Consider the following 26,483-nt stretch of genomic DNA (forward strand, 5'->3'; position numbering starts at 1 on the left):
AAGGGGCCTTACACATTTTGAACTTTGCACAGCCTAGCTTATTTCCTGATGAAAATGTAACTTCCCAGTTCAGCTAAGCAGATGCCTATATTACCTCTCTGCCTCCAGCCTGTTTGTTTGACACTTACTGAGCATTAAAAAATTTACATATACAGTGCTCAGCATAAATAAGTACACCCCAACAGATTTGGCAGAAAAGCTTTTACTTTTTTCTTTGATCGGAATCAACATTTTTCAATGGGATACTATACTACAAAATACTCCCACAATGCAGGCCATCGATTGCAACCAAGGTTTGTTCATTTGCACACACAAGTATTTTTTTCCTTACAAATTCATTCAAGACCATGTTGCAAAAAATGAATTCACCCCAATGAAAGACTAATGCTGGCCATACACTATACGAAAAATTGGCCGAACCCATTTTCAAAAAAACGAACATTCAGCCGTGAGCGCAAACAATGGTAACATCATGTAATGACCGATAAATCGTTCAGAGGACATAAATAAAGAAAAAAAAAAAACTTTTTTTTTTTTTTTTTTACATATACCTAGTGCAGACAGTTCGGACGGGAAACAAATTAACCTTTCAATTTATCGTTCGGTGGGCAGAAAATTTCCAAACTTGTCGGCTCAAACGTCCCAACGATTATTGATTTTGTGCCCATTAACTGTCCGAAAAACTAGCGAACTGTCTAAATGACCAAATTTCGTATAGCGTATGGCCAGCATTAGGAGCAAAGCTAAATTTTAAACAACAGAATCCTAATTAACAAGAATTCAACTACAGGTGAGTCTAATTGACAGTCTTTCTTAACAAAGAAAACCCCTTCCCATTTCATGCTGTCAAGCAATGGCACCACATGGAAGGGAAATGTCACAAGGCCTGAGAAAGAAATGTATTTCTTTACATAACTAAGGTGACGGCTACAAGAAGATCAGTAACGCTTTAATTATCAGTCAGAATACTGTAGCAAACTTTTTTTTATAACTAAGATGGAACAACCATCTCCCAGAGGCATCCAGGCCGTCCACGGAAGTTAACACCTCAACAGCAGCATCTTCTGATGAGAAGGGTTGAAGAATATGCCAAGGCCATGAAAATTCACTGCAGTTAGCTAAAGAAGTAGAAAGCCAAACTGGGGTGATTGTGTCCCGGGACACAATACGGCATACACTGCAGAGGAATGGCATGCATGGCTGTCATCCACGAAGGAAGCCTCTTCTAAAGCCCATGCACAAAAAAACCCGCCTAGAAGTTGCCAGGACCCATGCTAAAAAAAGACAATGATGGCTGATGGCTTCAAAATTGTATGGCAACACAAATATGAGGAGTACAAAGAAAAATGCATGGTTTCTACAGTGAAACATGGTGGTGGAAATCCATTGCGGGCTCGAGATACAAGCTGTCATTGGAGGATGTTGATGACTTGTTTCCTTCTTGATGCAATCAAGCTGCAGTGGGAAAATCTAGAGAAAAAAGTTTTTTTACGGTAACCTAAAAATAAGGTTTCCGTTTTGAGGAGGACACGGTACAGCCTTGGAACAAAAATCCCAAGTTAGATGCACCTCAGTCAAAAATTTCCAAAACTACGGACCTAGAATTTATCCCAATCGATGCTTGGAGATCCGATGGATAAAAGAGGAGATATTCTTTTATGGAGGGCCTGTGACTCATTTATTGTAAGTCTTAAACCAGCCCTAGCGTCTACTTGTGTAGCCAGAAAATTCCTGAAAGGGACAGTGTGATTCTGTAAACACAGAAAATATTCACACTATTCCATTTCTGGAGTAATGCAGTTACTATAACCAATCCTACAAAAAACACATGACAATTCTCTTTCAGGAATTGTCCCGTTCAGGTCTCGCCCCAGGTGGCTTGGGGTATTAACAGGTGCTCATAGGGGGTGTGTTATATTGGGGGGAGTTTGGGATCCACGTACTGCATGATTCATTCTCCCCCTTATTTTTTGAGAGGAGATCATCTGTTTTATAGCTTTGGGAAATTTTTTGACACTAGGGAATCATTCCCTTTATCAGGGATTTCTCTTCTGGCCTTTTTATAGGGGACTAAGGGATATTGTTGTTGCCTTTTGTATTTTGCTTATTTATAGCCATTAAAGTGTATGTAGTTTAACTCTTTAGGGTGTGTACTTATATAATTTTGTTTGTTATTTTTTCCTATTTGCGTCAGTATTTTTTTATTACACCCCAAGTAATATATTCGGTGAGTGCTACTTTTTGTCTACTATAAGCGGGATTGCCATTTACTCACAATTTAATATCTAAAGCCACCTTGGTTAGGTGGATAAAGCAAGTTATTTCAGAATCCTACAAGGTTAGGAAGATTCCTCTGCCTTTTGTCAATGCGCACTCAACAAGAACCTTGTCTGCGTCTTGGGCTAAAAGGGCTGGAGCCTCACCGGAAAAAAATATGCAAGGCTGCCACGTGATCCAGTTTTTCAACCTTCGTTAAACATTATGGCCTGGACCTCCTATCTTCTCAGGAGCAGGCGTTTGGTAATGTTCCTCAGGCAGTTGTACCTCCCTAGACTGGTAAGTTCTGGCTCATCGTCTCATGGGCTGTTCTGGAAGACGCTTGAAGAAAAGCTGAGTTAGACTTACCGGTAACTCCTCTTCTGAGAGTCTTCCAGGACAGCCAGATTCCCATCTGGTTATGTCTAGAGTTATGTGTATATGTTTTGCAGGTACGTCCTACGGTTCTTGACCAATACTGACATGAGGCCTGCCTTTTATCCGGTGGGGGGGTTAACATGTTTCCTATCCTGGTAAGAGAAGCTATAGGTCTCATGAGCTGTCCTTGAAGACTCTCTCAGAAAAGGAGTTACTGGTAAAAAGGCCTTTTCAAAGGGCTAATTTGTTCTGCCTCCTGAAGGGCATAACTATTTGTAGAAGCTTTTGTACCTTGGTAATAAAAACATGGTGTCACCTAACCCCCCCCCCCCCCCCCCCCCACACTGCCCAAACTATAGTACATTAAATACAGACACCCCAACCTGCAGTATTTACAGACCCCTCTTCATCAGTACAGGCCCCTCGCCGTCAGTAAAGACCCCTCCCGTCAGTATAGAACTCCCTCAGTACAGACCACTCTCATCAGTATAGATCTCTCGCCGTCAGGGACAGCTCGGCCTCAGACAGGAATTACGCAAGAAATTAAGAGCCAAAATCATGCAGTGGCAATGCACTGGGCCTTGCCGATGGGTGTCACTCCTCTGGCCTGCACACCTCATTCCCCCCTAGTGATGGCACTGTTCCTAATTGGGTTTCTCTTAATTTATTTCTTATCTGCAACCAGTGTTGTAAGTAACGGCGTTTAAATAAACGTCGTTACGTAAAGATTGCCCTCCTGCGGGTAACTAGTAATCTACCTGATTACTTTTACCTTCTCGGCAACGCCGTTCCCACTACATTGGCGGCGTTACCGAGATTACCGCAACCGCCGCCGCCTAATTAATCACCGTGCGGGGAACATTACAGCTTGAATAGCTGTCTGTTCCCCGCCCCGTATAGACACTCCCCTTGCTCGGGATTGGACGGCCGGGTGATCTGCACTTTGATAGACAGGTCACCCATCCAATCCCGAGCAAGGGGAAGTGTCTATACGCCGCGCGCCGTATAGACACTCCCCCTTGCTCGGGATTGGACGGGTGACCTGTCTATCAAAGTGCAGATCACCCGGCCGTCCAATCCCGAGCAAGGGGAGTGTCTATACGGGGCGGGGAACAGACAGCTATTCAAATTCAAGCTGTAATGTTCCCCGCACGGTGATTAACTAGGTGGTGACGGACGGCATCTAGGTATGGGGACACACATGGCTCATGGCTGCATACTGTATGTGGGGGGTAGAAGACACATGGCTCATGACTGCATACTGTATGTGGGGGGTAGAAGACACATGGCTCATGGCTGCATACTGTATGTGTGGGGGCAGGGCCGGCGCTAGGCATAGGCAAGTCAGGTGGCTGCCTAGAGCGCCAGGGTAGGGGGAGCGGCAAAATACCTCCTGGACCTGCATTTTTAAAAAACATGCCTTATGGCGCCAGCCGCCAGGTTAGGGGGCTGTTGCGCCTGTGGAGACATCGTCTCCACAATGCTTTTCTTAGCCTGCAGTGCCGACCGTAGCAGCGGCAGTGAGATGAGGGGAGAGAGCCGGGACATCAGCTGGCCGGAAGTGCTGCTCGATTGATGGAGGTCAGTGGAGGTTGAAGCGGCCAGGGTGAGATGGTGTCTGAAGCCCTGCATGCAAGTCCGTGCTTCCCCCCCCCCCCCCCCCTCCTCCTGGTTGCTTGGGGATCTGTAGTGGAATGTGAGAAGAGGAGACAGACGGGCAGCAGCGCGGTTCATTAGGTATATTAGTGTAAGCACAGGCAGGACGCTCAGTGCTGCAGCATCCTGCACCCAGTGACAAGAAATAAAAAAATGTACTTTTAAGTTTACTGTGCATTGCACTGTGTACAGAGGGGGAACTGGTTTGTGTGTGTGGGGGGAAGATATATATATATATATATATATATATATATATATATATATATATGTGTGTGTGTGTGTGTGTGTGTGTGTGTGTGTGTGTGTGTGTGTGTGTGTGTGGGCAGAGATGTGCAGGGGGTACAGTGGGAACTGGTGTGTGTGGGGGGACATATACAGGGGGGTACCGAGTGGGAACTGATGTGTGAGAAGGAGACAGGTGTGTGTGTGGGGGGGTACAGAGTGGGAACTGGTGTGGGGGGCAGATGTGTGGGGGGGCAGATGTGCAGGGGGGTACAGTGGGAACTGGTGAGTGGGGGGACAGGCAGGGCCGATCCTGGGCGGGGTGCACTGGGTGCCCGGCACCCGGGCGCCCAGAGGGGAGGGGCGCCGAGGTGTCAGACTGTCAGAGGGCTTCCCTCCCTCCACCTCTCCTTGATCCGTGCGGTGCCAAAGCTTCGTTATGTGTAGCAAACACACGCACAGTGAGTGACAGCAGCATTGATTTTAGGAGCGCCAGGAGGAGACGCAGCCACCCGCTTACAATTTTCTTCTTGTTGTGGCTTCACTCCGAGCGGCGCATCAATCGCCTGTCTCTGAGGAGGTCGCGGACTACAACTCCCAGAAGCCACGGCGGCGGTGACGGCGGGTCTGCCTGGGCACGCTGCTTGCTGCAGTCAGTGCATGTAATTGACCCCAGCACATGAGCATCGCCATCACACACCCCCCCCCCCAACTATGGAGGAGGCCATGCAACTTGCAGGGAGGAGGACCTGTCCTGCTGAGCTGGCAGCTGCCATTGGACCATGGCTGAGGTGAGAGACCCTGACCCACACATGATCATTCTATTTATTTCCCCCCCTATTACCTGCAGGTCCTGCTGGAAGCTAGCCATGGCCTACAGGCCAGCAGGACCCACAGGTCCGGGGCCAGCCCCCAGCAGGACCCACAGGTCCGCAGCCAGCTCTCTGCAGAACCCACAGGTCTGCAGCCAGCTCCCTGCAGAACCCACAGGTCCGCGGCCAGCTCCCTGCAGAACCCACAGGTCCGCGGGCAGCTCCCTGCAGGACCCACAGGTCCGCGGCCACCTCCCAGCAGGACCCACAGGTCCGCGGCCACCTCCCATCAGGACCCACAGGCTGTAGGTCCTGTTGGGAACTGTCTACGGACCTGTGGTTCCTGCTGGCCGCTGACCTGTGGTTCCTGCTGGCCGCTGACCTGTGGTTCCTGCTGGCCGCTGACCTGTGGTTCCTGCTGGCCCCTGACCTGTGGGTCCCGCTGCCCCCTGACCTGTGGGTCCCGCTAGCCACTGACCGCACCAGGTGACACCAACCCTAGCGATGCCACTGCTTGTGTGTGTCTCGCACATCACAAGCTTTGGTCTGAAATTCCTGGCAGCACTGTAACAAAGTCCCGCCTCCTGTGAGATAGACGGAACACCGATCCAATGCAGTAAAATTGAATCAGTGTGACGTGTATCATAGAAGCCACAAGCTGGTCTAGGAGGCGGGACTTTGCTAGAGTGGATGCCCGGGAGATTCAAATCCAAGCTCTGTGACAGCAGGAGATCGTCGCTGCTCTGTGTGATCCAGGAGCACTGACAGGCTGCAATTCGTGTGCACCGATGAGCTGGATTTGGTGGGCACTGGTAGGCTGCATTTGATGCATTGATTTCTTGTATAATTTCCGCAGTCTCTGACCATCTCTTGTATAATTTCCGCAGTCTCTTACCATCTCTTGTATCATGCCTGCAGTCTCTCACCATCTCTTGTTTCATGTCTGCAGTCTCTGACTATCTCTTGTATCATGTTTTCAGTCTCTGACCATCTCTTGTATCATGTTTTCAGTCTCTGACCATCTTTTGTATTATACCTGCAGTCTCTGACCATCTCTTGTTTCACGTCTGCAGTCTCTGACCATCTCTTGTTTCACGTCTGCAGTCTCTGACCATCTCTTGTTTCATGTCTGCAGTCTGACCATCTCTTGTTTCATGTCTGCAATCTCTGACCATCTCTTGTTTCATGTCTGCAGTCTCTGACCATCTCTTGTTTCATGTCTGCAGTCTCTGACCATCTCTTGTTTCATGTCTGCAGTCTCTGACCATCTCTTGTTTCATGTCTGCAGTCTCTGACCATCTCTTGTTTCATGTCTGCAGTCTCTGACCATCTCTTGTTTCATGTCTGCAGTCTCTGACCATCTCTTGTTTCATGTTTTCAGTCTCTGACCATCTCTTGTATCATGCCTGCAGTCTCTGACCATCTCTTGTATCATGTCTGCAGTCTCTGACCATCTCTTGTATCATCTCTGCAGTCTCTGACCATCTCTTGTACCATGTCTGCAGTCTCTGACCATCTCTTGTACCATGTCTGCAGTCTCTGACCATCTCTTGTACCATGTCTGCAGTCTCTGACCATCTCTTGTACCATGTCTGCAGTCTCTGACCATCTCTTGTACCATGTCTGCAGTCTCTGACCATCTCTTGTACCATGTCTGCAGTCTCTGACCATCTCTTGTACCATGTCTGCAGTCTCTGACCATCTCTTGTACCATGTCTGCAGTCTCTGACCATCTCTTGTACCATGTCTGCAGTCTCTGACCATCTCTTGTACCATGTCTGCAGTCTCTGACCATCTCTTGTACCATGTCTGCAGTCTCTGACCATCTCTTGTACCATGTCTGCAGTCTCTGACCATCTCTTGTACCATGTCTGCAGTCTCTGACCATCTCTTGTACCATGTCTGCAGTCTCTGACCATCTCTTGTACCATGTCTGCAGTCTCTGACCATCTCTTGTACCATGTCTGCAGTCTCTGACCATCTCTTGTACCATGTCTGCAGTCTCTGACCGTCTCCTGTACTATGTCTGTAGTATGTCTGTTGGCTCTTTCTACCAGACTCTCTAACAGAAGCCCTCTCTGTGTCCATCAGAGAGACCCCCCCCCCCCTGGTCCCATTAGTGTACTCTCTTCCTGTAATTTGTTTATTGTTAAGAGATCATTGGAGGATCCCAGGATAATGAAGACTTCTTAAGGGAGCATCTCTGAGTCGTTGCCATAGAAACATTTGTAATGGGGAGGAGTTAGTAAGATGACCACGCCCATGTGGGGGCGCCAGAAATATTTCTGCACCCAGGCGCCTGTGACCCTAGGATCGGCCCTGGGGACAGGTGTGTGTGTGTGGGGGGTACAGAGTGGGAATTGGTGTGGGGGGGACATGTGCCGGGGGGGTACAGTGGGAACTGGTGTGGGGGGGGGACAGGTGTGGGGGTTTGTACAGAGTGGGAACTGGTGGGGGGGCAGAGATGTGCAGGGGGGTACAGTGGGAACTGGTGTGTGGGGGGACAGGTGTGGGGGGGGGTACAGAGTGGGAACTGGTGTGGGGGGGGGGGATGTGCAGGGGGTACAGAGTGGGAACTTGTGTGGGGGGGATACAGGTGTGTGGGGGGGGTGTACAGAGTGGGAACCGGTGTGGGGGGGCAGATGTGCAGGGGGGTACAAAGTGGGAACTGGTGTGGGGGGGCAGATGTGTGGGGGAAACATATGTGCAGGGAGGTACAGAGTGGGAACTGGTGTGGGGGGGGGCAGATGTGTGGGGGAAACATATGTGCAGGGAGGTACAGAGTGGGAACTGGTGTGTATGTGGGGAGGGGGGACAGATGTGCAGTGGGTACAGAGTGGGAACTGGTGTGGAGGGGGAGACAGGTGTGTGTGGGGGGAGACAGGTGTGTGTGGGGGGGGTACAGAGTTGGAACTGGTGTGTATGTGGGACAGATGTGCAGGGGGTACAGAGTGGGAACTGGTGTGGAGGGGGAGACAGGTGTGTGTGGGGGGGGAGACAGGTGTGTGTGGGGGGGTACAGAGTGGGAACTGGTGTGAGGGGCCGACAGGTGTGTGTGTGTGGGGGGGGGTACAGAGTGGGAACTGGTGTGGGGGGGTTCAGACTGGGGGGAGACAGGTGTGTGTGGGGGGGGACAGATGTGCGGGGGAAACATATGTGCAGGGAGGTACAGAGTGGGAACTGGTGTGTATGTGGGGAGGGGGGACAGATGTGCAGTGGGTACAGAGTGGGAACTGGTGTGGAGGGGGAGACAGGTGTGTGTGGGGGGAGACAGGTGTGTGTGGGGGGGGGGTACAGAGGGGGGACAGATGTGCAGGGGGTACAGAGTGGGAACTGGTGTGGAGGGGGAGACAGGTGTGTGTGGGGGGGGGGACAGGTGTGTGTGGGGGGGTACAGAGTGGGAACTGGTGTGAGGGGCCGACAGGTGTGTGTGTGTGGGGGGGGGGTACAGAGTGGGAACTGGTGTGGGGGGGTTCAGACTGGGGGGAGACAGGTGTGTGTGGGGGGCAGATGTGTGGGGGAAACATATGTGCAGGGAGGTACAGAGTGGGAACTGGTGTGTATGTGGGGGGGACAGATGTGCAGGGGGGTACGTATGGGGAGCGAATAGCGTGTGCGCGAGGGGGGGCGTCAAAATGAGGCTTCGCCTAGGGTGTCAAAAATCCTTGCACCAGCCCTGCGTGGGGGAGAAGACACATGGCTGCATACTGTATGTGTGTGTGGGGGGGGGAGAAGACACATGGCTGCATACTGTATGTGGGGGGGGGGAGAAGACACATGGCTGCATACTGTATGTGGGGGGGGGGAGAAGACACATGGCTGCAGACTGTATGTGGGGGGGGGGGAGAAGACACATGGCTGCAGACTGTATGTGGGGGGGGGGAGAAGACACATGGCTGCAGACTGTATGTGGGGGGAGAGAAGACACATGGCTGCATTCTGTATGTGGGGGGACATGGCTGCATTCTGTAATGCTGCCTGGGCAGGTGGAGTGTGATGATGATATTAATAATTGTACACAGTACGAAATGTTCTACAATACTGTATATAGTGTTTTTATTCTTCAATCAGTTAATATAAACATCTTTGATACTAAAGATGTTATAGAACGTAATAGCATTGTAGAATATAAAAACAAAAAAAATCTCAGTTACTTTTCCGAGTAACTAGTTACTTTGCTAATAAAGTAACTGAGTCACTAACTTAATTACTTTTTCGGGCAAGTAACTTGTAATTGTAACTAGTTACTTTTTTAAAGGAAGATGAACAACACTGTCTGCAACCCACAATATGTTGGTTATGGAAGTTTTGCAAACTTTGTTTCTATGTTTTTAGGAAGGACACATCAGCTGTCTCTCAACTCTGCTATCCCTTGGTGCTGATCTGAACTGCCTAGATTACAAAGGGAGGTCCGGTAAGATCTTCTTCTTACTTCAAATATATCCCCTCCTTACATTACTAGTTTTGCTGAAATTATATTTATTTGAAACCCCTATCAATAAATATTACGCCAAGCTGTTGTGTACATTGAATCTCCTCAGGGCTGACTTGGGAAGCTGTGAAAGATGGCAATGATTTGAACAGATTCTACACACACATATGTATGTTTATTTTTTTTATTTTTTTTTTACGCATTGAAAGTACATAATAAACTACTTTCAATGGATAGTGCATGATTTTTCTAAGTCTGAATTGGGCCATAATAAATAAAACATTATCTCTCTCACATACATGTTGTTCTTTCCACAGCTCTTCACATGGCGGCTTCTGGCCAGCATGCAGAATGTGTCCACTTTCTCCTGAAATCTGGGCTGAAGGACACAGCAGACCCCCATGGGATATTTGCAGAGCAACTTGCGAAGAAACCTCAAGTCAAGAATAGCTTTACAGATTTTAAAGACACATTGCAAAAATGATTTTTTTTTAAGGGTAAAGCTGTTTGACTGTCTCTGCTAGAGTGTTTCTAATTTAATAACAATAGGTGGGGAATCATTACCATGCAGTTGCATTCCTAAAGTGACTCTGTCAGCACAGGGTCGCTTTTATCCAAAGAGTCACCTGTAAAACAAGCTTTTATATACTTGTTTTTGGCTTATTGATAAGTTGGAATATCTCCGCTCCCCAGCCGATGCAAGTTTTCGACTGCCAGATGAGCTGAATACTCACACTAAAGTGAATTATACCAGACCACAAGTAAACGCCATCTGGAACCAACGCTTCCAAGTGGTCCTGGGCATGGTTCACTCGCTCTACACAAACAAATTGGACAAAGGGGGTGAATTCCCTCTGCTCGGTTAAAAATGCCAGTGTGAATGCACCCTTAGCAACTGTTTGTACCGCAGGTAGCACCATGGTGCTACCTATGTGATCATTTAAAGCAGAACTAATACAAATCAGACAAATATTTACCTAATTTCCAACAGTTCAAGGCCTGCAAAATCCCTCACCAGTGCAGGCATTCTCCCTGGGTTCTTCTGGTCTTCGGCCATTTTGATTGGCCTGTGTGGGATGTTGCCACTCCCATGTGTTCACAGGAGTGCAGTCTTCCTGGCATAGTGCTAGTGTATAACGAGCTGCACAGACTCAGCTTAGTATACATTCTGAAGGGGATTGTGATCACGTAGGTAAGTGTATTTTTTTTTTGCAGGAAAAGCATTGCATGTGTCCACTGCAATAAAAAAAATCTGCCTTTTTGCAATCTTTTCCATCAGTTCCACTTTGAATTAATGGGTTTTGTTCCACTTTAAAAAAAAAAAATGTGTACCTCCTGGAAAAGTCCTAGTAAGTCAAAGTGGGAGATAAACAGTATGACTGGAGCAAGGTAACTCGGGTGACTTGCACACTGCAAATCCTAATGTAGCAGATAGAAGCCTGATGTTTTGTCTTTGTTTTTAGGACCCTTGTACTCTACGGATCACTGACCCGGGACAAGTATGCAGTAAATCAGATTAAATTCAGAATTCCTGTTCTGCATTTTTTATTTTTAAGTTCCATAATGAAGAAAGTCTTGAAGCCAGAGGGTCAGCACGACAGTTATAAAACAACAATTTTAGAAGGAGATCAGCAATAGCAGCTTTGCTATTTCACTCCTAACCATTTCTTTTAAAAAAAAAAAATAAGTCTGTGGCAAGCAATTACCTTTGCTTAAAGTGGAACCTAACCCTCCTATACATTTGCAGCCAGGGACAGTATCATTGTAGCCACTATTTACATCTGCAAATGCCAGAGCAGTGCATATGGCATCAGTTAAGAAACCATCCATTTGCGATCTGACATAAGCACACTAACAATTGTGACAGTTCTCGCCAGAAGCACAGCTTGAATGTAGCATACTTGGAAACCGTGGGGTTAGTTTGGCCACAGGGAGATGTAAACGGATGTCATCTGTTTACATATTTTCTGTTTTATGTAAGTTTTTAGGCAAGAAACATTTTTTGTTTATACATTTGTCACTTCTGATTGGTCTCTGCAACAACTATGAAAAAACGCATGTATACTGAACTGAAGATGGATGTGAAAACGCATGTGTTTATGCACCTATGTACAATAGGAGATTGTGCTATACATGTTACATATCACAGTGCACGCCACAGTGAGATCAATAATTTTAGCACCAGAGCTCCTGGATGACTCCAATCTGATGACCGTAAGGTCTTTTAAAACATTGCTTATGAAAAATATAGTGTATTGAATTTTTTTTGCTGTTTCACGGGTGTGCACAATTTTAATGCTTGATGTTTGGTATCTATTTACTTGGTGCAACTTCATCTTTTATATTTTACCAAAAAATTGAGTAATTCATTGCATTTGTGAGCCCTAAAATTAACTTTAGTGTATTTTTATTTTTTTTTTTACTGAAAAGTTACTATATTATTTTCTAGGGCAGCAATAGCGAACCTTGGCACCCCAGATGTTTTGGAACTACATTTCCCATGATGCTCATTCACTCTGCAGTTGAGCATCATGGGAAACATAGTTACAAAACATCTGGGGTGCCAAGGTTTCGCCATCACTGCTCTAGGGTGTCTGCTTTCAGAAAATATATAGGGCCAGATTCATAAAGATCCGCGGTGGCGTAACGTATCGTCTTTACGTTACACCGCCGCAAGTTTTCCTCGTAAGTGCTTGATTCACAAAGCACTTGAGTGTAAACTTGCGGCGGAGTAACGTAAAGACGTCTGGCGCAAGCCCGCCTAATTCAACTGGGGCGGGGACCATTTAAATTAGGCGCGTTCCCACGCTGAACGTACTGCGCATGCTCCGTTTTGAAATTTCCCGCCGTGCTTTGCGCGAAATGACGTCGCCCGACTTAATGTTTTGAATGGCGACGTGCGTAACGTACTTTCGTATTCCCGGACGACTTGCGCGAAAAAAAAAAATTTGAAATTCGACGCGGGAACGACGGCCATACTTGGGCTGTCTATTGTTACACCACCTCAATAGCAGCCATAACTTTGCAACGCGAAAAACCGACTAGCGACGATGTAACGAACGCGCGTACCTTCGTGGATCGCCGTAAAAGCTAATTTGCATACCAGATGCTGGAAAACGACGCAAACTCCACCCAGCGGCGGCCGAAGTATTGCATCCTAAGATCCGACGGTGCAAGTCAATTACACCTGTCGGATCTTAGGGCTATCTATGCGTAACTGATTCTATGAATCAGCCGCATAGATACTCTCAGAGATACGACGGCGTATCAGGAGATACGCGGTCGTATCTCTTTTGTGAATCTGGCCCATAATGTTTGAGAGCTTTAAGTAATCCTCAGGTCTAATTTTTATTTTTTTTTCAAATCATGTAAACAAAAAAATAAAAAATATCTCTGGAACTTCAGTGGTTAAGGACTCCAGATGATGGATTTAAAAAACTGATGTAAAGATGGAAGAAAAACTGACGTAAACTGAACTAAAAACTGATGAAAACTGATTTTTTCCTTGAAAAAACATGACTGAACAGATGTTGCCCATGTGAAATAACCCATAGGGGCCTAAAGATTCTGCAGCCTTCCGCTCTAGCTAAGCCAAGACATACACTAAGGCCCCTTTCACACATGCTGTCCAATCGGGTTTGCCTGTCCATTTTTCAGGCGGACCTGATCGGACAGGTCCTATTTTCCATCCATCTGGCGAATCGTATTGAATGGAATTGGATGAAAGCAGACAGGCGGTCCATTTTTATCTGATCTCCCCATAGAGTAGAGCTGGACAGTGAGTGGAAACGGACCTGTCATCCGCCTGCTCAGCGCACATCAATGGATTGATACCTGCTGTGTAAGCGGAGTCTGTCAAAACGGACGTGCCCTGTGTGAAAGGGGCCTAAAGACTGGGAATGTACATATTTTGTTTGAAGAAAGTGACATGTTTTTTTTTTTTTTTTGACTAGGGAGAGAGTTTTCAATAAGGAAGTGACTGCTCTGGACTTCAACACAACTGAATATTCTTTTGTTAAAGAACAATAATTGTTGTCATGGGTAAGGTTTTGCCATAAGTTGCAAAGGGAGCCAGATGGGGTTGTACACATGCAAAAATTATACCCCCCTGTCACATGAATGGGGCCATGCTGCAACCGTGAGCCCAACACGAAGCTTGCGGGGCGGTATTCCCATTGAAAACCTTTGGCTGTCAAAAACCCCCAAAAAACAGGTATCCAGGAGGCCTTGTGGATTGCTTTGCAGAGAGTAATGCAGGTGTAAACTACTGTAAGCCTAGAACAAGCCTTCATTCATCTCTATTTATATAAGCATTGTAAAGAAACACATTTATGTTCACTGTTAGAAGAGTTTGAGGGATGAATGTGAGGCAATAGTGACCCTACAAAGGTGCCATCCCATATAAGACAATTTCTGAATGAGAACAAAAATGAAGTGGGACTTTACATGTAGCATGCAGGGTCTAATAAATACACATACCAAAACGGCTTTTGAAAATAAACAAATCTTTAATTTACATATACAAATGGTTATATTTAAAAAAGTTGAATACAACTGGTTAAAACTACTGTAAGTCCGAAGAATCAAGAAAACGTACCAACGTGTTTCACATGGAATCCCGCTTCATCAGGGCCTTAGATTGGGGCACAAATTTGTACATATACTGCAAAGATATACAAACATATTATTGACAAATAACATATATAAACATTAACAAATAATTCTATTACCAAGCAATATTAAAAGTCATGTTGCTTTAATTTTTTGTAAGGCCCCATGCACACGGGACGCCGGTACATACTTTGCTGAACACACATTTTTAAAGGCTAAAATCGGTGTTTAAAATGCCCGTTTGGCCGCGAATTTCGCGGCGTTGTACTGCGTTTTATCACGTTTGCGTTTATAAGCGTTTAGTTAAGAAACATAAGACCCTCCCTAAGCTCAAAAAACTGTATTATTTAACCATTTCAGCCATTTTGTGAGACCAGAGTGAGTAGCAGCTGAGAGAGCAGCAGTGTACTTGTATTTAGCGTGTCACTTGCCACATCACCTGCCACAAGTTATGAATTGTCCACTTGCCACGTCACCTGGCCACGCCACCTGCCACAAATTGTGGATTGTCCACTTGCCGAGTCACCTGCCACATCACCTGGCCACAAGTTGTTGATTGTCCACTGGCCACGTCACCTGCCAAATCACCTGGCCATGTCACCTGCCACAAGTTGTGGATTGTCCACTTGCCACGCCACCTGCCACAAGTTGCGGATTGTCCACTTGCCACGCCACCTGTTCACGTCACCTGGCCACAAGTTGTGGATTGGCCACGTTACCTGCCACAAGTTGTGGATTGTTCACTTGCCACGTCACCTGCCACAAGTTGTGGATTGTCCACTGGCCACATCACCTGCCACATCAACTGGCCACGTCACCTTCCACAAGTTGTGGATTGTCCACTTGCCACGCCACCTGACCACGACACCTGCCACAAGTTGTGGATTGTCCACTTGCCACGTCACCTGCCACAAGTTGTGGATTATCCACTTGCAAAATCACCTGGTCATGTCACCTGCCACAAGTTTTGGATTGTCCACTTGCCACCTGCCACAAGTTGCAGATTGTCCACTTGCCACGTCACCTGGCCACAAGTTGTGGATTGTCCACTGGCCACGTTACCTGCCACAAGTTGTGGATTGTTCACTTGCCACGTCACCTGCCACAAGTTGTGGATTGTCCACTAGCCACGTCACCTGCCACATCAACTGGCCACGTCACCTGCCACAAGTTGTGGATTGTCCACTTGCCACGCCACCTGACCACGACACCTGCCACAAGTTGTGGATTGTCCACTTGCCACGTCACCTGCCACAAGTTGTGGATTATCCACTTGCAAAATCACCTGGTCATGTCACCTGCCACAAGTTTTGGATTGTCCACTTGCCACCTGCCACAAGTTGCGGATTGTCCACTTGTCACTTCACCTGGCCACAAGTTGTGGATTGTCCACTGGCCACATTACCTGCCACAAGTTGTGGATTGTTCACTTGCCACGTCACCTGCCACAAGTTGTGGATTTCCACTGGCCACGTCACCTGCCACATCACCTGGCCACGTCACCTGCCACAAGTTGTGGATTGTCCACTTGCCACGTCACCTGACCATGACACCTGTCACAAGTTGTGGATTGTCCACTTGCCATGTCACCTGCCACAAGTTGTGGATTATCCACTTGCCACGTCACCTGCCACAATTTGCGGATTGTCCACTTGTCACGTCACCTGCAACGTCGCCTGGCCACAAGTTGTGGATTGTCCACTGACCACGTCACCTGCCACAAGTTGTGGATTGTCCACTTGCCATGTCACTTGGCCATGTCACCTGCCAGAAGTTGTGTATTTTCCACTGGCTAAGTCTCCTGGCCACGTCACCTGCCACAAATTGTGGATTGTCCACAATGCAATGCAAGCAAATACGTTTTTTTTATGTTTTTTCATCATTTGCCATCATTTTTGAGATTTCTAATGTAAAAAAATAGGTGACCTTTAAAAACACCTATAAACGAAATCGTGGCAAAACGCTGGTACCGCGTTTTGTGTCTGAACCCATTTTTTTGCTTCTGGAAAAACGAGGTTAAAAACAACTACCTAAAAACGGCAATAAACGAGACTGTGTGCATGGACACATAGGATAACATTGAATGTGTTCAGGGGCAGTTGAAAAAGCTGTCCAACTGCCTCTGAACACGCGTTTACCAGCGTCTCGTGTGCATGGGGCCTAATGGTATCCCAATAGAGCTTGTTACATACACCACAGCATGTCATGGGCAATGAGAGTGGGCAGGGAGGACAATTATCTCAAGTAAAATATAAGTTTAAACATCAACTGTATTCTAACATCTACATTCATTCCTAGAAACCTACCAGGAAGACTGCTGATTCACCGGTGTAATTTTTGTCAGCTTGTCTGGTGGAGGAGAAGCCTGAGGAGCCCGTGGGGGTTAACTCTGTGTTCCCTCCAAGATGCCCATGACATGCTGTGGTGTATGTAACAAACTCTATTAGGATACCATTACAAAAATTTAAAGCAACATGACTTAGTATATTGAAAGTTTTTTACGTTTAATATTTCTTAGTAATATAATTATTAGGGTTGTCAGATACCAAGCATTTGCGTGAGTACTTGCACTCACACAAATGCTCCTGAAGCCTTAGCCGATAGATGGCGGAGCAGAGGGTGGCGCGTCGAGCTGGCAGGGAGTTCAGAGTTCAGGGCGACCAGAGCCGTCACGTTCGGTCGCAGAAATTACGCTCTGTGTTGCCGTCAGAGATGCCCATCTTGGTACACCCTGCACTCTGCCACAGTATGCCAGCAGCGGACATCTTGTTACACCCAGCCCATGGTCTGGGTGTAACAAGATGGCCGCTGCTGCTGTTATGCAGCCGAGTGCAAGGAGTACCAGGATGGGCTTTGCAGGCAGCCTTCCCTAATGGCATTTTAGTGCCTGACCATCGGTGCCCATAAATGTCACCTATCAGTGCCCACCAGCCATCAGTGCCACCTGCCTGTCCCCGCCAGCCATCAGTGACATCTGCCAGAGACAGCCATTAGTGCCACCTGCCAGTGCCCGACAGCCGTTAGTGCCACCTGCCAGTGCCCGCCAGCCATCAGTGCCACCTGCCAGTTCCCACCACCCGTCGGTGCCACCTGCACAGTATAAATAGTGAGAAATCCACCCCTCCCCCACATAACACATCCTGGTAATATACAATGAACTGTGGATCACCTCATATTATGATAAATATAACATAACATATGATAAACACGTCCAAGCTAGATATGTAAATAACCTGTCACTCAAAGCAAGGAGAGAGGAATGGACTTTTTATTTAGACAGGTTTTTATCTGGAAGTCTGTTAATTTTCACTGAACAATAAAAGAGGATTGCTCAGAGCTGGATTAACTCTGTGTGGCAAGACTGGGCACAGATGCTAGGAAATCTTGTACTCTACATTGTGACATCAAAATAAATAAATAAATTGGGGTTTACATCCACTTTAGTCATTTTGATTGAATCACGGATCAATTGAAAAAATGTTGTTGTGTACGGCCATCATTGGAACTACCATAGACTGTGTAGTGTAGGGGCCTGTCTGATGTCATGCTAATTGGATGGATTGTTTAGGTTTGTCCTAATGTAAAGTTTTGGTAAAGCTAAAGGTGATTGTACAATCAGCTTATAGTGTGTATGGCCAGCTTTAGGACATTTTAATCTCTATGAATAAAGGCGTGATAGACTTCAGAACTGGGCAGCTTATGTCCCGTACACACGATCCGAAAATCGTACGACAGATTTTTTGCATGCAAGTCATATATTGAACCTGAAGAGTTTACTTAACCACTTGACACCCGCCCGCCGTCATTTGTTCTATTGTTCTGACAGGACTTCATATGACATCCTGTCACTTAAAGCCTCTAGGGCGCGCGCGCGCCGCCGGTGGCGTGCGCACGCACCCTTCGCGTCACTGGGAACACAGTGCGCGTGCCCGGCGGCCGCGATGGCCGCCGGGCACCCGCGATTGCTCATTAACTGAGCAGGGACGTGGAGCTCTGTGTGTAAACACAGAGCTTCACATCCTGTCAGTGAGATAGGAGACCGATCTGTGTCTCTTGTACATAGGGACACAGATCAGTCACTTCCCCCAGTCACCCCCCTCCCCCCACACAGTTAGAACACACCCAGGATACACATTTAACCCCTTCCCCGCCCCCTAGTGGTTAACCCCTTCCCTGCCAGTCACATTTATACAGTAATCAATGCATATTTATAGCACTGTTCACTGTATAAATGTGAATGGTCCCAAAAATGTGTCAAAAGTGTCCGATGTGTCCGCTATAATGTCGCAGTCCCGAAAAAAAAACGCAGATCGTCGCCATTCCTAGTAAAAAAAAAAAAATCATTATGTCCCTTATTTTGTAGGCAATATAACTTTTGCGCAAACCAGGTTATTGCAATTTTTTTTTTTTTTACCAAAAATATGTAGAATAATACGTATCGGCCTAAACTGAGAAAAAAATATATATATATTTTTTAAAAAAATGGGATATTTATTATAGCAAAAAGTAAAAATAAATGTGTTTTTTTTTTTCAAAATTGACGCTCTTTTTTGTTTATAGCCCAAAAAATAAGAACCGCACAGGCGATCAAATACCACCAAAAGAAAGCTCTATTTGTGGGGGAAAAAAGGACGTCAATTTTGTTTGGGAGCCACGTCGCACAGCGGCGCAATTGTCAGTTAAAGCGACGCAGTGCTGGAAGCTAAAATCTCGTCTGGGCAGGAAGGGGGTGTATGTGCACAGTAAGCAAGTGGTTAAGTAATAAAAATGCTCGTACGACAGAATAAAAAATGGGAAGTGATGTCATGTGTTGTAGTCATACCTCCCAACATTTTGAGATGGGAATGAGGGACACCTACTAGCAAATGTATGTAGGCATTGGACACACCCCCTGCCACACCCCCTTAAAGGAGAATTAACCAAACAAAAGGTTAATTAAACCAAAATTACTTTTTTTTATCACTACTATTCCTTTATATTGGCTTTTAAAATGTACAAATGCAGCAATTTAAAAATTGGATGAAAGGTTTAGCACTGGGAAACACTTTTTGAAAGATAAAAAGTGCATTTTATATACAACCAGTGGCAATTCGTCCATAGAGGGCGCTGGAGCGCCGCCCCCTCTGGCTCTCACCGCCACTGAGTCTAATAACAGATTCAAGCATTGCACGAATCTATGTTATTATCGCCGCTGCCGCTGTTCTATTCAGATGGTCGGCGCTCATGTCCGACCATCTGAATAACGGCAGCTGGTTGGCTGTACGGAAGTGCCTATCAGAGCCAACGGCTCTGATAGGCTTTTCCGAGTACAGCCCTCGGGTCCCGGAAGCTTATACAAGGAACGCTCTAGGGATGCGCTCCTTGTATAAGACTGACAGGCGTCTCAGCCAATCAGGTTCACCGGTTCTGGTAACCTGATTGGCTGAAGCGTCATCGAGGGCGGGAGAAGACGTCGAGGGACAATGGAAGCAGGATGTCTGACCCCAAAAAGGTAAGTGCCGGGCTGAAATTGGGAGGGCATTTTACAGGGCACAGTGGCAGAATTTAACAGGGCACAGTGGTGAGTACAATTGATGGGCACAGTGGTGACAACAATTGATGGGCACAATGGTGACAACAATTGATGGGCACAGTGGTGACAACAATTGATGGGCATAGTGGTAACGTTTGATGGCATGGCACAGTGGCTGCGTTTGGCATGGCACAGTGGTGACAACAATTGATGGGCACAGTGGTGACAATTGATAGCACAGTGGCTGCGTTTGATGGCATGGCACAGTGGCGACAATTGATGGCATGGCACAGTGGCTGCAATTGATGGGCACAGTAGCTGTGTATGATGAGCACAGTGGCTGCCTTTGATGGGCACAGTGACTGCAATTGATGGGCACAGTAGCTGTGTATGATGGGCACTGTGAGGCTGCAATTGTTGTTTTTTTGTTTGTTTGTTTGCGCCCCCCAAAAATTTGGAGCACCAGCCGCCACTGTATACAACTATGTAGATCAGACCAAAATGAGGAGGAAAGAGGGACATTGCTCCAAAGCAGGGACAGTCCCTCGTATTAGGGACAGTTGGGAGCAACGGTTGTAGTGTATTTATATTGTATATGTGGACAACTGTGCTGATTAAACGAAAATCGTACAATCTGGTATCATATGAGAAAACTTTTTGTTTGTCCGATCGGATGAACTGTTGCGATGGACTCGCGAAAGCTGTGTACTAACGATCTGATTATCGTACGATCGTGTCGATTTTCCCTACGATTTTCGGATCGTGTGTACAGGCCATATGTAAGGCTTTACTGCCCCACATACAGTATTTTTTTTTTTTTTTTTTGTTTACAAAAGTTTATTGGAAGGTAATGTATACAAAAATGGAGAAATGACATCATTGAGAACAATCATTGCAATCAAGAATTATGACATAAAGGTATAATCATAACAACATACAGGTAGAATAGGCGTTGATGTACATAGCAGGGGTGTTTCTTAGAATAAAACTCAGGGTGAGCACAGAGGGCCATATCAGAGAGAAAAAAAAAGAAAAAGAATGGTTATTATTAGGGTATAGACCATTATGACCATTTCTGTTCATATATATGCAATACAGTATTTTTTAATAAAGTTTATTGAGTAATCAGGTGACAGTACACCGCATATGCTCTATCAAAGCCAGCAGCCAATGAACTTGACTGGGGTGACGTAGCAGGAAGTGGATACTGTCGTTACAGAGAGCGCACAGATTGACAGCGGCACGCCCCTGTCTACGTCCCTGATTGGCTGCTTAGTGACGTGCGGGTGTAAGTTGGGAGTGGTGATCCGTGCGCGCCGCCGTTCCGTTTCTGTTAACGCTTCCGGAGCCGCCATAGGTACAGTCAGTGAGCGCGTCCCCGGCTGTTCCTGCTTTCTGACACCCCAACTTCTCCGCAGCCCGACAACATGAATGAGGAATACGACGTCATCGTGCTCGGTACCGGCCTGACGGTGAGAACGTGCCCGGACATCCGTCCGCCTTGTAGTCCTTTACTCCTCGGCAGAGCCGGGCCTACAGACGGTGGACACTCCCCACACGGTCCGGCCCTTCTGGTGACAGTGCACACAGCGCCGTGTCTTTGTGACACGTGACCTCCCTGGACGGTGACCGGCCGCCTCATACAATGGCGGACGGCTGTGTGCACTGACTGCACCTCTTCTAACCTGTATGCCTATGGAGGGGAGGGACAACCTTTCATCTGTTAGGGAGCGGTACAAATGGGCAATTGATCAGCAAATTTACCGCCTACCTAATGGTGCTGATTGGAGTACACATTGCCAAGCCTGCAGTGCTTTGCGATTATTTTTTAAGCTGAATTACATGGCATACTATGTGTTAAGTCCAACTAGGTGCATGTCACCTCCCTCTAATCTTTAACCTGTTGGCCCCGAGCATGCGCAAATATGTGTCCCCTCTGGGCTGAGCGGCTGCATGTTTGCGTTCATTAGATAGAGCGTGCAAGATGCGCCCTCCTGACAGTGACCGGCAGCTAATGGAAACCTCCCAAACGCTGTTTGCGATTGGGAGTTTTCTGATCGTGTGGCAAAAAACCATGTGCATGCCACCTTCTGGGCTCCTTTTTTTTTTGGCATCAAGCGCATGCAAATATGTGGCTTCTCTGCGTCGAGCTGCTGCATGTTTACGTTAAACAAAGGTGTGAGCGTGCACAGTGACCGGGAGCTTTCTGATCATGTGATAGCCAATTGCGGTGGTCACATGGCCAGAAGCCCTGCCCCGCCTCTCTGCATTCTAAAGCCTTTAACCACTTGCCTACCGGGCACTTTCACCCCCTTCCTGCTCAAGCCATTTTTCAGCGCTGTCACACTTTGAATGACAATTGCGCAGTCATGCAACACTGTACCCATATGAAATTATACATTTTTACCCACAAATATAGCTTTCTTCTGGTGGTATTTGATCACCTCTGCGGTTTTTGTACAAAGTTTCGACGAGTAAAATACTTGCTGACATCTGATCCGCTAAAGTGTGTTTGGAGGCAACCCCTACCTTCCTTCCATCCGTCGATCGGATGACAACGGACTCTACGGTCCATCGTCATCCGATCCCCCATGGGGGAGAGTGGCGCTCTGACACGTCGGTCCCTGCACAGTGTACAAAGACTGACCTGTCATCTGCCTGCTCAGCGGGGATCAACGGAGTGTTCCCCGCTCAGCAAAGCGGAGCCCGTGCACGGACAGCCCTGTGTGAAAGGAACCTCATTCATGTTTCTGATTGAAGCTCACTCGTCTAAATTTTGTACAAAAAATGCTCTATATGGACGTTTTTTATTTCAAAGGGAACAGACATTTTTTTAAGCCCAGTGTGCATGGAACCTAAGAGCCGGTTCACACTGGGGTGACCTGGGATCCGACTTCAAGTCGCCCGGTCGAGAAAATAAATGGAAGTGAATGGGAGCCGTCTTAATGTACACGACTGAAGTAGCCACGACTTCAGAAAAGGTTCCTGTACTACTTCAATCCGACTTCTAGGCGACCTGTACTCATTGATTTCAATGAAGTTGCCTCCAAGTCTGATGCCCGTTCAGTAAGGCAACTTTACAGGAAGTCGCCCCAGTGTGAGGCTCCTGCCTCCCACAGGGTAACTCCACGCCAAATTTTAAATAAAAACCGGCGTGGGTTCCCCTCCAAGGGCATACCAGGCCCTTAGGTATGGATTTCAAGAGGAACCCCCTATGCCGAAAAATCGGTGTGGGGGTTCCCCCCAAATCCATACCAGACCCTTATCTGAGCACGCAGACCGGCCGGTCAGGAAAGGGGTGGGGACGAGCGAGCGCCCCCCCCCCCCCCTGAGCCGTACCGGGCAGCATGCCCACAACATAGGGGGGTGGGTGCTTTGGGGCAGGGGGGTGCCCTGCGGCCCCCCCACCCGAAAGCCCCTTGCTCCCATGTTGATGGGGACAAGGGCCTCTTCCTGACAACCCTGCCGTTGGTTGTCGGGGTCTGCGGACAGGGGGCTTATCGGAATCTGGGAGCCCCCTTTAATAAGGGGGTCCCCAGATCCTGGCCCCCCAACCTATGTGAATGAGTATTGGGTACATCGTACCCCTACCCATTCACCTGGTGGAAGAAAAATGTCAATAAAAAAACACTACACAGGTTTTTAAAATTGTTTATTAGGCAGCTCCGGGGGTCTTCTTCCGACTTTGGGGGTCTTCCGACTTCTCTTCTGCCGGGCACCCTCGCTGTCTTACAGCTCTTTTACCAGCGGAGGCCCGGTCTTCTCCCTTCATCCGACTTTGGGGGGTCTTCTTCCGACTTCTCCGCTCTCTTCTCCCTTCTGCCGGGCACCACCGCTGTCGTCTTTCAGCTTTCACCAGCGGGGGCCCGGTCTTCTGCGTCGCCTTCTTCCCTTCTTGGATGTTGACTCGACGCTCCCTCCTGCTGTAATGCCGGGTGTGCGGTGTGTGGCGATTTATATAGGCCTCTTATGACGTCACAGTCCCAGCATGCTCCGGGTGGTCACCCCCTGGAGCATGCTGGTACTGTGATGTCATAAGAGGCCTATATAAATCACCGCACACCCGGCATTACAGCGGGAGGGAGCATCGAGTTAACATCCAAGAAGAGAAGGCGACGCACAAGACCGGGCCCCCGCTGGTGAAAGAGCTGAAAGAAGACAGTGGTGGTGCCCGGCAGAAGGGAGAAGAGAGCGGAGAAGTCGGAAGAAGACCCCCCAAAGTCGGAAGAAGGGAGAAGACCGGGCCCCCACTGGTAAAAGAGCTGAAAGAAGACAGCGGTAGTGCCCGGCAGAAGAGAGAAGTCGGAAGACCCCCGGAGCTGCCTTTTAAACTATTTTAAAAACCTGTGTATTGTTTTTTTATTGACATTTTTCTTCCAGATTCCGATAAGCCCCCCACCCACAGACCCCGACAACAAACAGCCAGGGTTGTCGGGAAGAGGCCCTTGTCCCCATATTTGGTGGGAACCCCCATGCCGTTTGGGGGTTACCCTTGAAATCCATACCAGACCTATGAATCTGGTATGCTCTTGGAGGGGGAACCCATGCCGTTTTTTTTTTATTTAAAATTTGGCATGGAGTCCCCCTTCCTGGAGGCGACTTCAAGTCGTGTTGTGATTCATACTCAAGTTATGTTCAAGTTGCCTCCCAAAGTCGCGCTGAAAGTAGTGTTGCCCTTGTGTGAACCGGCTCTAAAAGTACTATGTACATCTAAAAATTGAAAGGTTAAAGGGTTTGTAAATCTTTGTGTTTGTTTTTTGTTTTTAAATAACAAACATCATACTTGCCGCCACTGTGCAGTTCGTTCTGTACAGTGTGGCCCGATCATTTGTCTTCTGGCGGCTCCTACCCGCATAGGTGCTCTCCCTGGGGGTTACCTTGCTGGCCGGCTCTCAAATTCTAAATTTGCGTCTATAGACACAGAATGCCGGACTCGGGCCCCGCCCCCTGGTGTCCACCTTATTGGATTTGATTGACAGCAGCGGGAGCCAATGGCTGCACTGTTATCAATCTATCCTATCAAGAGCTGGGCAGAGAGCTAGAGCGCGTCTCTGCCAAGGGATCGAAGGGGGGCAGGTGAGTAAAAGGGGGGCAGGTAACTGTCAGAAGTTTTTTCACTTTAATGCATTAAGGTGAAAAAAACATGAGGATTTACAACCCCTTTAAACCTGATCCCACCCCTGAATTGAAGACTTAAAATGTTCTTCTATGGCGTGTACCTGCCTTACCTTACAGCACTGAATGTGACTTCTGTCTGCCTTGTCCTTCCTCGATCTGTATTAGTCACTTCTGACAGTCTGTGCTGACCCCAGGGTATCCCGGTTGATGCCCCGACTCCCCTCCGGGTGATTGACATCCTTAACTGCACGTGCGTGTTTCTCAGTGAAACCGCAGAGAGGATATGTCCATTTTTTACACTCAGGTCTCAGATTACACTTGCTCAATTCTATGCTGAGTGTGACATCCCAGCCCCCTGCCTTCTGAAGCTCAGAAATTGTGTGTAAAGGGTGTGCTTTAAGAGGTTGTACATGAGAAATGGCTGAAGATATACAGGTAGAACTTGTACAGGAGGATCTGTTTAATTTGTTTGCATCACCTGAGGCCAGTCATGTCACTGGGTATATGTAAGGGTTTACAACCACTTTAAGGAAATGTCTTAATACCCACCATGAATTCCATTTTGTACACCAAATGCTTTTGCAAACGGAAACTGAGATGTTACCTTTTAAAAGCAGCATTGACATTACTGTGTCCTGCATAGCCTGTGCAGTGTAGAGCTGTGGGAGGGGCTCAGTAGGCTGCATGAGCAAAAACTACAGGAGAGGGCAGAGACCACACCAGTGACCCCGCCCAAGGAAAGAGTGCTAGTGTCTGGACTTCATTACAGGAAGCTCCTCTGTAGAGGTAAAGTAACACACTGGATTACTGCACAGATGTGGAAAAAATATATACAAAGATTCAAGAAGGAATACACATGGCTCTTTGACAATATTTGCTTATACCAGAGTTCAGCTTTAAAGTAGAACTGAAAGTGACACTAAACACTATTAAAGAAAAAAATTATAATAATAATCCGTAGCATCAGTTGTATTGATCTTTGTCCCTTATAGGAGATTTGGACAACACATCTGGAAAAAAATGTTTTTAATTCGTCCCTGCTTTAGCGTCCTTTAGGAGGATGACTACATTCATTATGTAGAAAGGTCCTTTTTGGCACGCTCCCAAAATGGATTTCTGCATGTGATCCAACTGCGCTTGGGTCCCTGACCTCATTCATTCTGGGTCCTCCCTCAAGTTTATCAATGGGTGGTTTAACTACTCAGTGCTAAACTTGGGGGGGATGGGTCTGGGGTCCACAACAAATGCTGTCAGGGACACGTGCAGTTGGATCACAATGGCTCTTGAATGATGTCTAAGAGTGGTGCACATGAATATACATGCACTACTTACTCAGTGAGCCAAAGTTAAAGTAAGGGGCCACACTGGGGAGCATACAAGGGGCCCAAACAGATCCATTTTGTTTTAATTTTTCAGTAAAAGAATGTAGTTTCTAATATTTTGCAGGATTATGCTGGCTTACTTGAAGGAAAACTTTTCTTTGTTT

The 26,483-nt window shown here is 47.3% G+C and overlaps 2 protein-coding genes across 3 annotated transcripts in view; both read left to right on the plus strand.

Moving 5' to 3' along the window:
• ANKRD16 (ankyrin repeat domain 16) overlaps window positions 1-12,021 on the plus strand; it is a 33,372-nt gene extending 21,351 nt beyond the window's left edge. Inside the window, exons 6-8 of one of the 2 annotated variants that reach the window (XM_040343281.1) lie at window positions 9,660-9,738; window positions 9,866-9,925; window positions 10,074-12,021. In XM_040343281.1, the coding sequence (XP_040199215.1) occupies window positions 9,660-9,738; window positions 9,866-9,925; window positions 10,074-10,240 (306 nt within the window). In that variant the 3' untranslated portion in view covers window positions 10,241-12,021. The remainder of the gene's footprint in view (window positions 1-9,659; window positions 9,739-9,865; window positions 9,926-10,073) is intronic. The other variant, XM_040343282.1, reaches the window with a different exon arrangement.
• Window positions 12,022-21,184: 9,163 nt separating this feature from the next.
• Window positions 21,185-26,483, plus strand: part of GDI2 (GDP dissociation inhibitor 2) — a 44,833-nt gene continuing 39,534 nt past the window's right edge. The window contains exon 1 of the mRNA XM_040343283.1: window positions 21,185-21,351. Within this exon, the coding sequence (XP_040199217.1) occupies window positions 21,307-21,351 (45 nt within the window). The 5' untranslated portion in view covers window positions 21,185-21,306. The remainder of the gene's footprint in view (window positions 21,352-26,483) is intronic.

The sequence above is a fragment of the Rana temporaria genome, chromosome 3 (genome assembly GCF_905171775.1).
Source record: "Rana temporaria chromosome 3, aRanTem1.1, whole genome shotgun sequence".
Taxonomy (NCBI): domain Eukaryota; kingdom Metazoa; phylum Chordata; class Amphibia; order Anura; family Ranidae; genus Rana; species Rana temporaria.